This window comes from Neopsephotus bourkii, unplaced genomic scaffold (assembly GCF_033783945.1).
Source record: "Neopsephotus bourkii isolate Nb327-2 ecotype Australia unplaced genomic scaffold, CSIRO-AGI_Nbou_v1 NB_1491, whole genome shotgun sequence".
Taxonomy (NCBI): Eukaryota; Metazoa; Chordata; class Aves; order Psittaciformes; family Psittacidae; genus Neopsephotus; species Neopsephotus bourkii.
Genome location: NW_026901967.1, coordinates 111,855 through 126,814, shown reverse-complemented (window position 1 = coordinate 126,814; position 14,960 = coordinate 111,855). Strand labels below are relative to the sequence as shown.

The 14,960-nt window shown below is 37.0% G+C and overlaps 1 protein-coding gene across 11 annotated transcripts in view; it reads right to left on the bottom strand.

Moving 5' to 3' along the window:
* Positions 1-14,960, bottom strand: part of SSBP2 (single stranded DNA binding protein 2) — a 152,837-nt gene that overhangs the window by 39,583 nt on the left and 98,294 nt on the right. For 6 of the 11 annotated variants that reach the window (XM_061369290.1, XM_061369294.1, XM_061369285.1 and 3 more), the window contains 4 exons: positions 8,380-8,439; positions 5,322-5,388; positions 5,069-5,139; positions 1,247-1,338 (listed from right to left, as the gene is read on the bottom strand). In XM_061369290.1, coding sequence (XP_061225274.1) covers positions 1,247-1,338; positions 5,069-5,139; positions 5,322-5,388; positions 8,380-8,439 — 290 coding nt within the window. The remainder of the gene's footprint in view (positions 1-1,246; positions 1,339-5,068; positions 5,140-5,321; positions 5,389-8,379; positions 8,440-14,960) is intronic. The other 5 variants (XM_061369292.1, XM_061369288.1, XM_061369295.1 and 2 more) reach the window with 1 other exon arrangement.

Sequence of the window (14,960 nt, the reverse complement as noted above, 5' to 3'; positions counted from 1 at the left end):
AAATATATTCAATCAGGAAATTAAACATTGGGAAAGTTTATGAATTGAAGTAAAAAAACAAAATCACTCTTTTTTTTTTCTATTCAGGCATGACTGAGATATTCTTAGTGCTTGGAGACAGCACTGCAGGTCACACAGCCCATTAAAAGGTGCCAATGAAATGCTAACACTGGTCCCTGAATTTTGCGATTTTGTTCCAAAGACGGCATTTTTCCACAAACACATAAAACCTTACTAAAACAGGTTACACCAAGTTTCAACTTCAAACCTCATGGTAAAGTACAATAAATTTGTAGAGGAACATAGAACATGTATGTCCTGGGTTTAGCAGCAGCAGTCATTTTTTTTCTTTCTTGGTAGCTGGTGCAGTGCTGTGTTTTGACTTTCGGGCTGGGAACAAAGCTGATAAAAATGATGTTTTGGTTTGGCCAAGGACTTTGTGAGTCTCATGCTCTGCCAGGGAGGAGGGGAAGCCGGGAGGAAGCAGAGACAGGACACCTGACCCAAACTGACCAAAGAGGTATTCCATACTACAGCACGTCATGCCCAGGGGGGAACTGGGAGGTACCCGGAAGGACAGGGGGTCGGCCGGGTCGGACTGGTTGTTCGGTGCATGGTATTGTACTCCTTTCCTTTGCTATTTTCTCCTATCATTGTTGTCGTTGGTGGTAGCGGTGGTGATTCGTATTGTACACTAGTTGCTAAACTGTTCTTATCTCAGCCCATGGGAGTTGCATTCCTTCGATTCTCCTCCCCATCCCTCTGGGAGCAGGGAAAGGGGGGGTGCAGCCCCTGGGGAAGGGGGGGGACAGACTAACGTGGGCCTCCATTGCTTCCAGCCTGGCACCACTCACCGGGAGTAAGTGCACAAGCTGTCTTGGTTGGGGTTAAACCATGACAATGTATTAGCTGTGTCAAAAGTAATCTGATAGGCATTAGTTATGATGGAGCAAGCAATTATTTAGCAGTACTACATTTGTGGAGTATATGCTTTTGGCCTTAAATATTATCAATAAGTTCATAAACTGGTTATTGCTATTTTTTACAATGACACTTTTTTAAAATCACAGTTAGGTCATCAAAGCATGTTACTCATCAAAGCATGTTCTCCTTGTCTTATCCCAAATGTTACTTCTTGGTAGTCTTTTTGTGGGTAATTCCCAACAAACTGCAATATCCCAAATGTTACTTCTACAATGAAATAATGACTTTTCTAAATATGGCAAGATTTCATCATTGTACTTACATGTTCATTCCAGGCATCCCTGGGCCACCTAAAGCATTCAGTGGGGGTCTCATTGCACCTCCATAGTTCTGTAATGATAACCAAGGATCAGACTACCACAAAACAAAAAAAGAAAACCAAAGAGGAGGGGGAAAGAAAGGACAGCAGGTTAATGATATCCCTACGTAACTGCTGACTGGATAGGCCAATGTAATTCATTCTTTCAGGAGTTTCCACTGTTGACTTCAAAAAATAACACTGTTAACCCCACAAGAAAAACTTACAGTACAACAGAAATAGACTAAGAATTGCCAGTTGTTTCAGGAGGAATTATTTACACATGCAAAAGTCAAGGCAATGGCTGGCAAGGGGCAGGCTTTATAACGTATTTAACTTTTATATAAAGGGAACTCATTCAAAATCAGAAACCTAGACTTAAATTCTAAATTTCTACATCATGGCACTTAAATAGAATTATTTCTAATTACATTTTGTTAAGACGTCAGTAAATGCTTGTATAAAATTACACTATATCACTTTTATAACATACAGCATAATCATTGTATTTCTCTTCTAATCAGTCAATTCTAGTAAGTCTATAGTAAGTACTACAAAAAGTATTTAATAATTAGTATCCTAGCACTGCTAACAAATGCACTGCCCAATGCCTATAAAATCTGAGTTTATGCTCTCATATTATGACAGAAGTTTAACTGTACTAGTTATGAGAAAAATAAATTATACCTATTTTCATTCAAAGGAATACAAGCAGAACAGTCTGGGAGTCATAACAGACTCCCTGAGCTGTATTAATCCTGCTACATTTTTCTGGTATTGCAAAAGAACAGATAATAGAAAATTCTCTACAGTGGACAGCTGTCTATTTTGGAAGAATGTGGGAATAAATAAGTATTTTTTTTTTAAATAGGTTGCTGTTGCAGTCTGTTTTCCGCTAATAAAACCTATTTCATGTATGGTATAAATCATACATGGTTTATAAGCTGCATAAACTGTATCAGTCATACATATGGGGTGTTCTCTAAATCAGTCTGATTCATAAAACCATGTAAATATGAAGTCATGAATGGGAGAAATCCAACATAGTCAAAGTGTGGGTCTGGTGCTGTTTATACTTTGACTGATATGACATGATCAGTTATCTAGAACTGATCTAGAAGTGATCAAGAATTAGGAGAAAAGTTTCTGTTGCTGAAACAAAAACCCCAAACTAAAAAATCTCTAATTGTTAGCAATACTGAAAGAGTTCCATTGATAGCTGGTTTACAAGAATACAACCAGAGGATGCAAACATCCTCTTCCAGACTCAGCAGTGATATCCGAGTTGCTGGTCATCAATAACTACTTATCCTGCCTTTTTGTACCAGCAGGTAGACTGATTGGTGGCAAAAGTCAGCCAGATTAGCTCCTGTTTAACGTAAGTTATCCTAAATGATTTGCCTGAGCAACTCTAGGCGAGTAAGTGATGGCTAGTCAAAACATCTGGGCACAGTGACAACCCCAGCTGGCAGTGGTGGACCTGGAAGAGAACACAGTCCGACTAACAAGACAGCAGTTCTGTATCTGGTTTATTTCATCTTTCCATCTTGATGTGGAGGGCTGAGACATTCTCCCTGTTTGGTATCTCTAGTATCTCCCTGCTTTATTTTAATTCAGGAATCATTTGTGTGGACTCGAGTTAGAGATCTCTATGAAATCCCGCAGGACTTGAAGAAACCTAATCAAATGTACTTCTAATTGCTGCCAATTCTAATTAAATGTACTCCTTTGTCCTAAAATATGAGCTCTACCATTAAGGCTACCAATATACATGTTCCTTTATCTGCAGCTATACTCTCTGCAGAATTTAGTGCCCCAGTTTGTTCCTTAAGCTTTTAACTCTAAGTCAGCACCACCACTGTTTATCTGGCATTTGAATTGTTTGGAAAAGTGCTCTTTAACATCAGTTGGCCAAAAGGAGACAGATTAGCCAAAACCTCTTACTTAAATATTGAAGATGACTTGATTCTTTTTGTCTGGAAAGCATCAGGGAGCATGTGGGAGGCTCACCAGCAGATACGAAGGATGGGGAGAAGGAGCAGTCACAGACTGAGGGTAGTACCCCATTCATCTAACATAGAAAAAAAGCCTGAACCTAATTCTCTGAACTTTTTCACAAATTCAAGAGTTTATAACCATCCACTTCTTTTTTTGTTTGTTTGTTTGTTTCCTGTTATTTAGTTTGAAACAGTCTAGAATCATAAAATACAAATCTGAGGTAAATTTTAAGTTTTCTAGCACATGCATGCTATAATGGACATAAGCATTTCTGTATCAGCACATCAACTGTTCTGCAAGTTGACTGCCTGTGCAGCAAGGTAGCAGAGCTTCCTACTACAGTCACACCTGAGTCAACTTTACAAGAGTATGTTAAAAGTAGGAACGAAAGAGTCATCAAATTTGGTTTTAGAACTGTATTCTGAGAAGATCCTAAAGGCCAGAAACAAAGACAGATGATGATCTGTTTACAGAAAAGATCAATTTGCAAACGTAGATTTTGTTTAGATTATATTTTTCCCCATTTTAGGAGGATGTTCAGTATAAGAGAGAAGAACCTTACAAAACCACTAGAATTTAGGAGACAGCAAACACGTAAAAATCATTCTTGCAAAAATTGGCATGAGATTTGACAGCTGTGTGACTAATGGTGCTGAATAAAGTATCAGTTCAATCTCATATTGAAGCATTGCAAAGTTTCTCTTCCTACCTCCAAAAGGCAAGTGGCAAATATACTTCAGTGATACAAAAAACCTCAACAAATGTATTGAATAATAGTCTGTTGGTCACACAGCAGATATACCGTAGACTGCACAACTGATTTCTACCCAAGGAGACCCAAAACTGTAAAGATGGTTATGAACAGATTTGAAAAGCAAAGCTATTTAATCTTTTAAAATTCAGTTGCTATTCCAAGGAATAAAGAACTCTCTAGAGAGATTATGTGAAATGGGGAAGTAAAAATGCAAAGTGTGGGCACAACAAGCATGCTGTAAAACAAAATACTGGCAACACTGGTATGAAATACCACCATCTAAATCTTCTCACTGACAGCACTGACAAAACACAGAATAATATTCTGGATTCATATTTCAGGTATGCATCAGAATTAACTTGTTTACAGCTGAAATGTAATGCTGACAAATATCCACTCATGTTTTCACAGATTTGAAGAAAAAGCCTATAAATAATTAGCGCCCTGCAGAAGGCTGATTCTTGCAATGCAAGGCTTCTTTTGATGTCAGAAACAGAGCTAGAGAGATTCTTCTGATTGACAAGGGGGAGAAATGGAAGCATGACATTCTAATTTTACATTAAAATCTCACTAGCAGTGCCCCAAAATATAGAACAACAGTGGATGAAAGAAAAACTTCACAGAATTTTGGGGGTATTTTTGGTACACATAGTTTGCCTAAGTGTGATATATCAATCCTTTCCTCCTAAACAGTATAATCAATTACGCTGGGAGGATGAGGAAAACACTTGGTCTCCTTCACAAACGTCAGCCTTTGATTACAACATACACTGGCTGTAGGACAAACAGAACTTTTCTGAAATAAGCAAGGCAAGGGATTCCTCTTTTAATTTCAAATCCTAATTGAATGACTGACAGTTTTATTTTAGACTTTATACAGCCACAACTCAGTATTAGCTTTTGTAAAACAGAAAGTTTATTTTAAAACGGGATTAGAAGAACAAGTTTATGGCCACCTTCAAGCTACGGAAAGCCAGAGTAATAGAATCAGTATAAGCTTATCAATAAAAATGGCATCTATCTGTGGAAGGTACCTGTGGTCCTAAGGGAACCATTCCTCTCGGAGGAGTCATTCTCTGCATTGGCCCACCCATGTTTGGATGCCCTGCAAATAAAATTCTGCAGCTTAGAAAACTAAGCAATACACAAGCACCTTCTAAAAAAATATCACTCTTTTTTAATTAACAACAGCTTAAGAAGCTGCAGTAAGCTTTGAAGCAGGAAAAAGAAAGACACAAGTTTGAGAAGACAGTACTTTCGAACAGTTCAAATAATTACTTCATTCACCTTGCTGCCTTGTTGGGTCCATCCCGCTAGGTAATAAGGGCTGACTTCCTGGGACACCTCCGAGAGCCTGCAGGAACAGAAACAATGTTAAGAGCATATACTCCCTTGAAATTTACTTTAAAGATGTAACTGCCTAATTTGCACCTCCTCCACCCACCCTTTACTTCATCTTACCTATTATTTAACCTCCAAACAGTGCCTTTTTCTTGGGTATGTAACAATTTATCCCAAGCTTATATTGTTACAGTTTTCCTTTTTAACTTCCTTTTTAAGCATTATTTTAACATTTCCTTTCAGAAGTCAGGATGCAGACACGGATATTCTCCAAGAGTGAGCCATAACTGAGCCAACTGCGCAGTATTCACAGTGTACAGCTAGTGAGCTGTGAAGTGGGGGATATTTTATCTTCCACTTTGCCTTACTCTTCTTGAAGGGCACCAGTGCAAAGAGATAAGCTTATTATTCACATGCAGGATATAACAACTGTCACAAAACTTGCTCCTAAATCTTGCCCTGATACATTAAGGTACATTGTGTTGTTACTTCACCTCTGGTCCAAATCAAACATATTGCTTTTATGTCCCCACATTTTAATCCAACTTTTGTGTTTATAGTAACTGAATTAGGTTTAAGGCTAATTTCTACAGTATCTTACCTGTAGTTTAGTCGACAAAAAAGAAGTTTTTTTATGAATGGGTCTTCGTGGCTGATCCACCTAGCATTTCAAAACACCACCACATTTTCAGTGAAAATGTATCCAGATTGAGTAAATCTGTTACTTGAAAGTAATCTACTCAGGCAATACAGGCAATGCTTACTGTGGGAATGGGTAAATTACTCTTGAACAGGAAACACCACAGTAGTCTTGGATATATACAAAAGGGAACTTATCTGCAAATACTGTTGAGTGCCTTTTACATGAGGCAGGAAATTCACAATTAAAATGCACATTATTTCCTCAAAGGTAATACAGTCAAAAGGTACTGCACTGCAAGATTAATGGAATTAACAAATAATCTGAGATGATGTCATCTAAATCAGAGTTTTACATGTACTTCAAAGGCTTGAAGTTAGGATAATGCGTAAGAACAATACATGAAGTGTATGGAGAAGCGTCAATTACCAGCAAAGCAGGAACTTGTCACTTCTGCCAGAGATGGACACACAAGGACAAGGAGGCATTTGCTGCTGTGAGCACATGTGGCCAAAGCTTTATCTTATGCACTGTGGATCATTACATGAGGGACCATAGTTCCTTTCTAACACATCAGACTACTTCCCAAGAAAACAAGTGTTCTGCACAGCACAGTGCATTGCCAACAGCAAATAACTTTGTAGGTCTTGATCTCGTAGGATGTGATCAAGTACTGGAGGCAACTTAGGGGCATTCATGACACACTAAGTACTAATTTTCCTCCTAAAAAGCCTAGACTAGCTCAGATAATCCTTACAAAGCACTGTACAGAGCTGTGCACACATGTCCTGTGTTACCCTTCCTTGCTAAGAAACACAATCCCTACTTCGAGGCATTAAGGAATAAAATTACAGTTAACAGGGAATTTTAACTCCGATTTTTACTGACTTCCATCTAATCAAAATTTCAGCCTTAAAGCTGCACTACAGTAGTTTATTACTTCCACACATTGCCCATCTATACTATAACTTAAATAATGTCAGTGTTGCTAAAAGCAGTAATTCATTGATGAGGCATAATGAAAGTGAATGGCAAGAGCAGTAATTCACTGAGATTATGTGATTATGTTACAGCTCTGAACTGAAAATATCACAATCTGCAGACAAAAGCACATCTGAAACTAAAACTGCAGGTTGGCAGTGCTTTCACAGCACTCACCACATCCTGCTTCTACCTGCCAGCATTTACAGTGTTCAGAAACAGAAAAACAGAAGAATATGTGAAACCCAAACACTGGAGTGTTTTTGGCTAAGGTATTACTGAGAAGTGTAAAAATAAAGAAGAAGACATTTTGTACTGAGTTACAGTATGTCTGTAGCAAAGGTTTAACTGACACTTCAGTTGTCCCTTAATGATCACTTCTGCAAGGTTAATTAAGTCACCCATTTACCTTGTGAGAAAGCAGCTGTAGTACAGGTAACTTAACCTGCTCCCAAACATCACCGTATTTGATGTAGGGGAATATCTGAAGATGTCTTGGCACCTGGTACGCGCAGCCCACTCAAATATAAACTTCATGCTTTCTGATAATATGCCAGTGCTAAAGACAAGTTTGTTCAGGTGTTATACAGACCAAAAAACCAGCCAGCTCACTGAGCTGTGACAAGAAAGGCAGTCCTGGGAGTCTAAGTTGGACCAAAACACCCATTTCATCTACCTTATCACCTTTCCCAATATCTCCTCTAATATCTTCCTCTATCTGCACCAAGGAGAACCTAAAAATACAAATGCTATCTGCTTTCAGAACCAAACAGCAGCTCATAACTCATTCCTGTTACGCTGTCACGCATAGCCTTTTTGGAAATGAGAGAAATTGGGAATTTGATGCTTTTATGAAGACTTCAGTGTCTCTAAGAGCCATAAAGCACAGTACCTCCTTATCACCAATAATCTTCATATTTACTAAGAAATAAATATACTTCATATATCCAACAAAGATTAGGAGAGAGTGATGCATTTTACACAGAATCAAGTAAAAAAATATTCTCAGAGCTAACTGCTTGATGTGTGGTTAGGAACTTTAGAGAGTGTAACAATTATGGGGACATTCCGCCTCCATCTCAGGAGACAGCACTGACTGGAGGTTAATGCAGCACAACACAAGGTAACTATATCCTCCCTCTGCAAAAAGGCTTAGCTCACAATTTTGAGGCATAGACAATAATTATGCATAGGAAAGTCAGCTGGGAGTGGCATGGCTCCTCCTTATCAAAATGACTAATGGTCAGATAAAATGGGGTGTGGAGGGACTGAATGAGTTTTGTATCCCACAAGCCCTTGAGAGCCAACAAGACAACATTCTCTGTCCCCACTGCTGTACCATCCATCACCCTGGACCACAATGCATCAGTGATAAACTCTTACCTGATTAGGTATTCTTAAAGGTGGCCTTGGACCTCCAGGGTACCGAGGAGACATGAAAGGCTATGAAAAACAAAGAAATACTGCTAAATAATTCAACTTAGTTTGCAAATAACCACATTGAGTCATTGGGTGTATGCTTTGTGCCATGCTCATACCTCAAGCATCCAGCTTAAATACTTCCACAGAGCATTCAGCACATTATTCCACAATGTTTTGCAGAACTAAATAAATTTTGAGATGCATCTATTTAGAACTTTGCTACAGCAATTGTGAATGCAGAATATAAGCAATGCGTTAACAGTGTAGAATAATAAATCATTTAGATCACATAATCACACACCTATACTTTCCACTGCAGAAGGGGAAAAGATACGAACCCTGGAATAGAAAACAAAAATGTTCTTGGAAAAGTAAAGAGGTAAATAATAGCATAAAAATTCACAAATACTTTCCATTCACTTTTTCGTAATAATACAGTAAAATGTAATACAAGATTGTGAATACAGATTTCAAGTTTATGTTGTTCCATTAACAATATTAATTCAAAGTTGCACTTGTCCCATCCTCCATATGCAACTCCATGTTCACGCAGTACATTTCCTCTCTCAAAGCCAGATTTATACTGCAAATCTGTCATACCATCCTGCACCTTGTGAAGTTCTAGTGTCGCTTGGTAACTACTATACTACATGATTCACAGCCATGTGACAAAGGTCAGTCTCTTATGATAAAAAAATAGTGGTACCAGCAAATACATTTAACATCTCTACTTATTCCACCCTTAAGTGTGACAATAATCTAGAAATCTAAATAGCCAGGAGGTTAGTGCAAGTGTGAGATCTACAAACAGGAAAAAAAAAAAGGGATAAACATCTGACTAAACAGATGATGAAGAGGAACATTTTGGCAAGCAAGCATACCTGTAACTACAGAAAAAAAAAAGAAAAAGCTAAAAGTATGCTCTGACTGTGAACACAGGGACAAAAAGACTGACTCTTTGTATTGCAAAAGAGGAGCTCACTTCTGTTCATGACACTGCCACTGGAGACAAAGGAGAAATAAAGGAAAGGAGTCTGCTGGGACTGCCCAGGAGCCATCTCTAATAACAAAGGAGCTACTGCACTTTTAAACCCACTCTTTGGTGTGTCTTTGAAAAGAAACAAATATACCTACACAGGCATCATCTAGTTAGCTGTAGCTATGGACCAATGGCGTATTTCAGCTCCATCAGCACTACTGCGTTACAAACTGCGAGTGACAATCAATGCTAGTAATCATGTATTAATAGTAGCAATAGCTAGCAAGAGAATTATTTTACCAATAATTAGTAAAGGATTTTTTCCTCTGAGTTTGCATAAAAAAATTAATAGGTCCTTTCACATATTAGAATCAGCTGAAAGCTGAAATACTGCAACCTATATTAACATGAATCCAAAATAGGTACTAGAAAGCAATTTTATATACAGAGGATTTACAAACTGAAGAAGACAGTTCAGTGACAATTGTGAAAAGATTATTTAAAAAGGCATTTGAAATTCTGTGCTATAGAAGAGGGAGCCTTCCTGCATGCCCTCTGTCTGATGGTGAGAGTCTCTGATAAGAACGAAAAAAAGAAATTAAAAAGCATTCTGCATGTGATGAAGGCTGTAAACATGCAGGCCCTTGTAAAGCAGTAAAAGCATGAGAAAATTAGAATTTGAACCATTTCCATAAAGGTCAACCTAGTGCATTATCTGGGCTGCAGCAAGATACTCTAGAGAGTATCTTAGATTTGGCTTACCTCATTCAGCAAACGAAACCTTAACTTTATTTACAGTTGTTACAGTTAATAAAAGGGAAATAAGTGTCTCTCAAGTCAACCATATCTTAATATAGAATCATACTACTAATATTAGTATATAACTGTGCGTTATTGGCAGAACATTGCTCCTTTCAAGCACAGTGGAAACCTGCTTGTCCCTTACTCCCCAGTGGGTTCACCTTTCTATGCAGTTTATAAAAACAGTTCAAACTGTACTTTTTTTTCATAGAATTGCAATTTTATTAAAAACAGTGACACAAATACCCCACTGCAGTAACAACAGAAAAAAGCTTACTAATAAAAGTCGCAACTTCACTTTTCAAAAGATGGCTTCCAGTGCCTGACGGTAAGTCTGTATGGTTTGATTTGCTGTGCCCTGATGTGAGTAGCTGCCTCAGATTTTTCAGAAGGTCTGGATCCAAGCAGGTCTCAAGCCCACTAACTTAGAACTGGTGGTCAGAGAGTTTTAATTGGTCAGTGTAGCACTTGTCTTCTGAAGACAAAAAATGGATTCTTCACATATTTAAAAAACAAACATTTCTTCCTGCTACCTCAGACTTGTGCCAAATCAAAGTTCAGCACCTGTGTAGTGGAAAACCTGTAACGGATTCCCACACTAAATTCTCTCCTTATTTGCCTCAAAAGTTCAGTGGTGGAAGTGGATAGGTGCCATGCCAATGAATCAAAGACTTCCTTGCTCACCCCAGCTAGCAGGGAGGAAGAGGGCTGTCAGCAATAGAGTTAAAAAAGCACTTCTTCCACCTAGAGGCATATGACTTATAAAAAAAAAGAAAAAAAAAGTAATATGCTATGCTATACTCATACATTATGATTATATATTGTACAATATATAAAAATATATATCATCCTACATAAAAACATAATACATAATAATATATCATAATGATATGTGTGTGGTATTATGTGCAATGAAACTAAAATAATAATTTATAATAATGAAAAATTAAAAAACAATCAGTATGAAAGTAGAAAGAAAGAATAGAAAAATATACCAGAAAATAGGAAATAGAATTAAATAATACAGGAACTTTAGCCATTAGGTAGGAAGAAGACAGAGTGGAGCAAAAGATTATCTCCTAAGGCCCTCTCTGTGCATAAGGATACTCTCCAAATAATATATCTGGCATTTCAGGTCCAGATTCTGCTTAAGATGTTGCAAAGCCTGTCTATGGGAAGCCAGTCGCTCAAAGCTGATCTGACTGGGGAAGAATATTACCAGAATGGCTCCATTTGACAATGATTGATTTCCAGAGGCTGAAATGGCTCTCAAGGGTTTCCAGTCACCACTACAGCCTTTCAGTCCTCCTAAACCACCACAGGGACATTATGATGAGTACAAGGAGGTATAAGCAACACTACTACACACCATCCTCAGCTACAGTTTACTTCTCCAATGGAGTTCAGGAACTGATACATACACCAGTGTATTAAACACTCTCCCTCCCCCCCAAAAAACCCCAAAACAACAAAAAACCACCCACAAAAAAACCCACCAAAGCCGAACCCCAAAGAAAAAAAACCAAATCAAATAAAAAATTAACAACAAAATAAAACAAAAAGCGCAAACAAACAAAAAATGTAAAGAGAAAAGAATATGAAGAAAACAAAAGAACTACAAGAATGTAATCTCTAATCCACAACTGAGATGGAGATGTCACCAGCGTTTGAAAACCTGTGTCATACAAGTTACAGCAACAGCAGCAGGTTCTGGAAACTGTTTTGGAGAACAGCCAATGAAACATATCTGTGAACATCAGTATACTGTAATTTCTGCCTTCAGGTATAAAATTCAGTAATTTGGTATCACACAAAGCATCCTGAAGGCTGCTGTTATGCAGCTGTGACCAAAGCAGAAGCTTTGGTCTACTAAACTGGGTGAAAAAGAAGCCAGAGAAGAAAAAACTTTTGTGCAGTTACTGCAGACTATATGGACTGTATATATTTATCAACTTAAAGAGAAAAAAAGCCCACCGAAAAGGAGAAAATTGCTAAAAAGAATACTTAAAAAATACTAAAAGGATACAGACTACACAAAATAAAATCAGTAACAGAAATGTCAAATTTAGTAAGCTTCCTGCTCTTACTTATAGCATCCTATCAAGCTGAATTGTTAAAAATAAGTTCTTACTAAACAATTGCAACAATTGTTGTAATTGTTAAAAAAAAGTTTTTGTTAAGTACAAGAACTGTGTAATTATTACTCTTTTTTTTTTCTAAGTTGTTTGGATGATTCTAGAATATGGTGTGGCTTAGCTTTCTTGTACCTAATACCAGTGGAATAAAAGAATTTTAAAATAGTGTTCTACTAAGTATAACATATTTCAAGAAATTTATTTATATTTGCATTTACTTCCCTTCCAAAAGCTGGGAAAATTACTTGCTTCAAAATACAGTGGGGTTTTTTTGCATTGACATTTTCATCCTTTTTCTACTCATTTAGTTACATTTATCAACCATGTTTTGTAACAGATAAATTGCAAAATTTACAATAATCCACAATCAAATAACTAATCCTAAATATTGCTCACATTTCAATTCCTATTGAGACTGGATTCCTGATGAGATTGAATTTACTGTAAATATCCATATGTATTCCAATATATACATATTACATGAATCCCTATGACTTGTTATACTGGATAGCACAACCTTATGTAAAAAACACACACACACCAAGAAAATACATAAATGTAGTTCAAAAAGAATCACTGCAATTACTGAGCATGAGTAATGGGGAGGCTGCATGTATCTGCAAACTGTAAAATATCAAGAGCCAACATGCCGATGAACAAAGCGGAATGCATGTCACTTGAATAAGAGAACCCTGTCACCATGGCATGAAAAAAAACTACCTTTTTCAGTTAGGGTAGCTTAAAATAACAGTGCTCATCAAGATTAGATTCACATGAACGTCTTCCTAGCTAGGTGTACCTAAAGTTTTTTCAGCTCAAGAAAAATGTTTTTGTCTGGTCAAAGCAGGACATAAGGTATGTTTTAAAGCACACCACCAATTTGGTTTAAATTACTACATTTAAGGACACTGCAGAAAGCAGGGCAGTCGCTCAACTAGTCCCTAACAGCTCTATGCAGACCTGGAAGAGGAGGCCCAAGCCACACTCTTACTGCTTTTTACATGCTTAGGAAAGCAGAGGAAAAGGTTCTGCTTGCACCAGAGTGCTCTGCAGGGCTTTCTCAAAACATCCCTAAATTCATGATCTTAGAAGCAAACAAATCCAAGTAATAGCTCTCCTTTAGCATCCTTTTTTTTTTTTTTTCTTTAACTTTCATTATCAAATTTAGAATACTCTCAGAATGTATGTGTCAACACCGTGAGAGGAACATAGCAAGACTACACCACAAACTAAAAAATACAAGGTGAAACACAATTTTAGCACTGGAAAAGATGGAAATAGTATTAATTTGTTTGTACAATTCAGTCACCATAATCAGCACAAGCTCTAAATACCATATATCACTAGAAGCAGAAAATGGAACCACAGACTTCGTTCGTGCACACTATGACAAATTATTTCAAATTAATTGTGCTGGTACTTGGAGATCAGGTATTTTAAGAGGGTCCGAGCTGCCAGCATCAAGGTCATAAGCCAGACAGGAATTCTCATAATAAGCAAATCTCTTCATTTATTCATTTAAAGTTCTAAGTGATAAGAAGTTAAACAAACAAAAAAATCTTTGTTCTCCTCTCCTTCACTAAAAAATGGATTCAATTCCCAAGTGATATATTCTGTCTCTGAAAATTCAAATAATATTTATCTTTTCTCATTTGCAAACTATTCCTGGTTTAAAAGGTTGGCATCACTTAACTATTTATAGTCCAAATGGTAAGAAATAAGACTATGAAATATTTTTATATCATTTTTATTATGGTAACAGTAGTGAAAAATTACTAAGAAGTACATTTAGATGTATCTCCTTAAGACTCCTGTATTTTATAAAATAAAAGTACTTTACAACTACCACTAGCTGTGTGCTTCCATTCTCAATGAAATGGGTTTTGTACTCTTTTTAAGAGTACTGGTGATGAACCCTGAAGTATGTGTGAACTGAATTTATACAAGTTAGTTTACAATTCATATACTCCATTAATTTAGTTTCCTCTATGCTTTTTTTGCGGATATCTCCATCAGCAGCAACAGTCGTCACAGTGTATAAGACACTCTTCATTAACGTGTTTTAATTCTAACCAGGACTAAACTAAATTAGCTGTCCATGACACTCTTGCCCTGGCACAGCCTGCTTATAAGCACAAATATGTAACTTACCCTGTGCAAAGTTCAGACAGGCTGCCATAAATTTAAACAAAAAATTTTTTTCCTATTCAACTGCATTTTACTGTTAATTTTAAAACCCTTCTTGTCCTCCTTTGCTCTCCATATGTCTACAAACAGTGCTACAGGTCTTTATATTTTGCTAAATCATTTTGGAGATGAAATTTGGGTTACACACTATACATCTTGTAATCCACCAGTAGAAATCAAACTGTTTTCATCTACACTATTTCACGTGTTATAAAAAATTATTAGAATCTCAGGATTGAGACTGATTTCCCTCTAAATTGGCCTTTCCTCATGATCTAACATATTTACATGAGCAAGTTCTTCTCTGTTGTTCAGACAAAGTCCCTGAAAAAAATTACTTCTGTATTTACGGTTTTCTAAGAGCAGCCTGACATTCTTTAGCAACCTATAAGCAGCAACAGTAAAAGTTCTGATTTAATTTAAGAGTATGGAGCAAAATT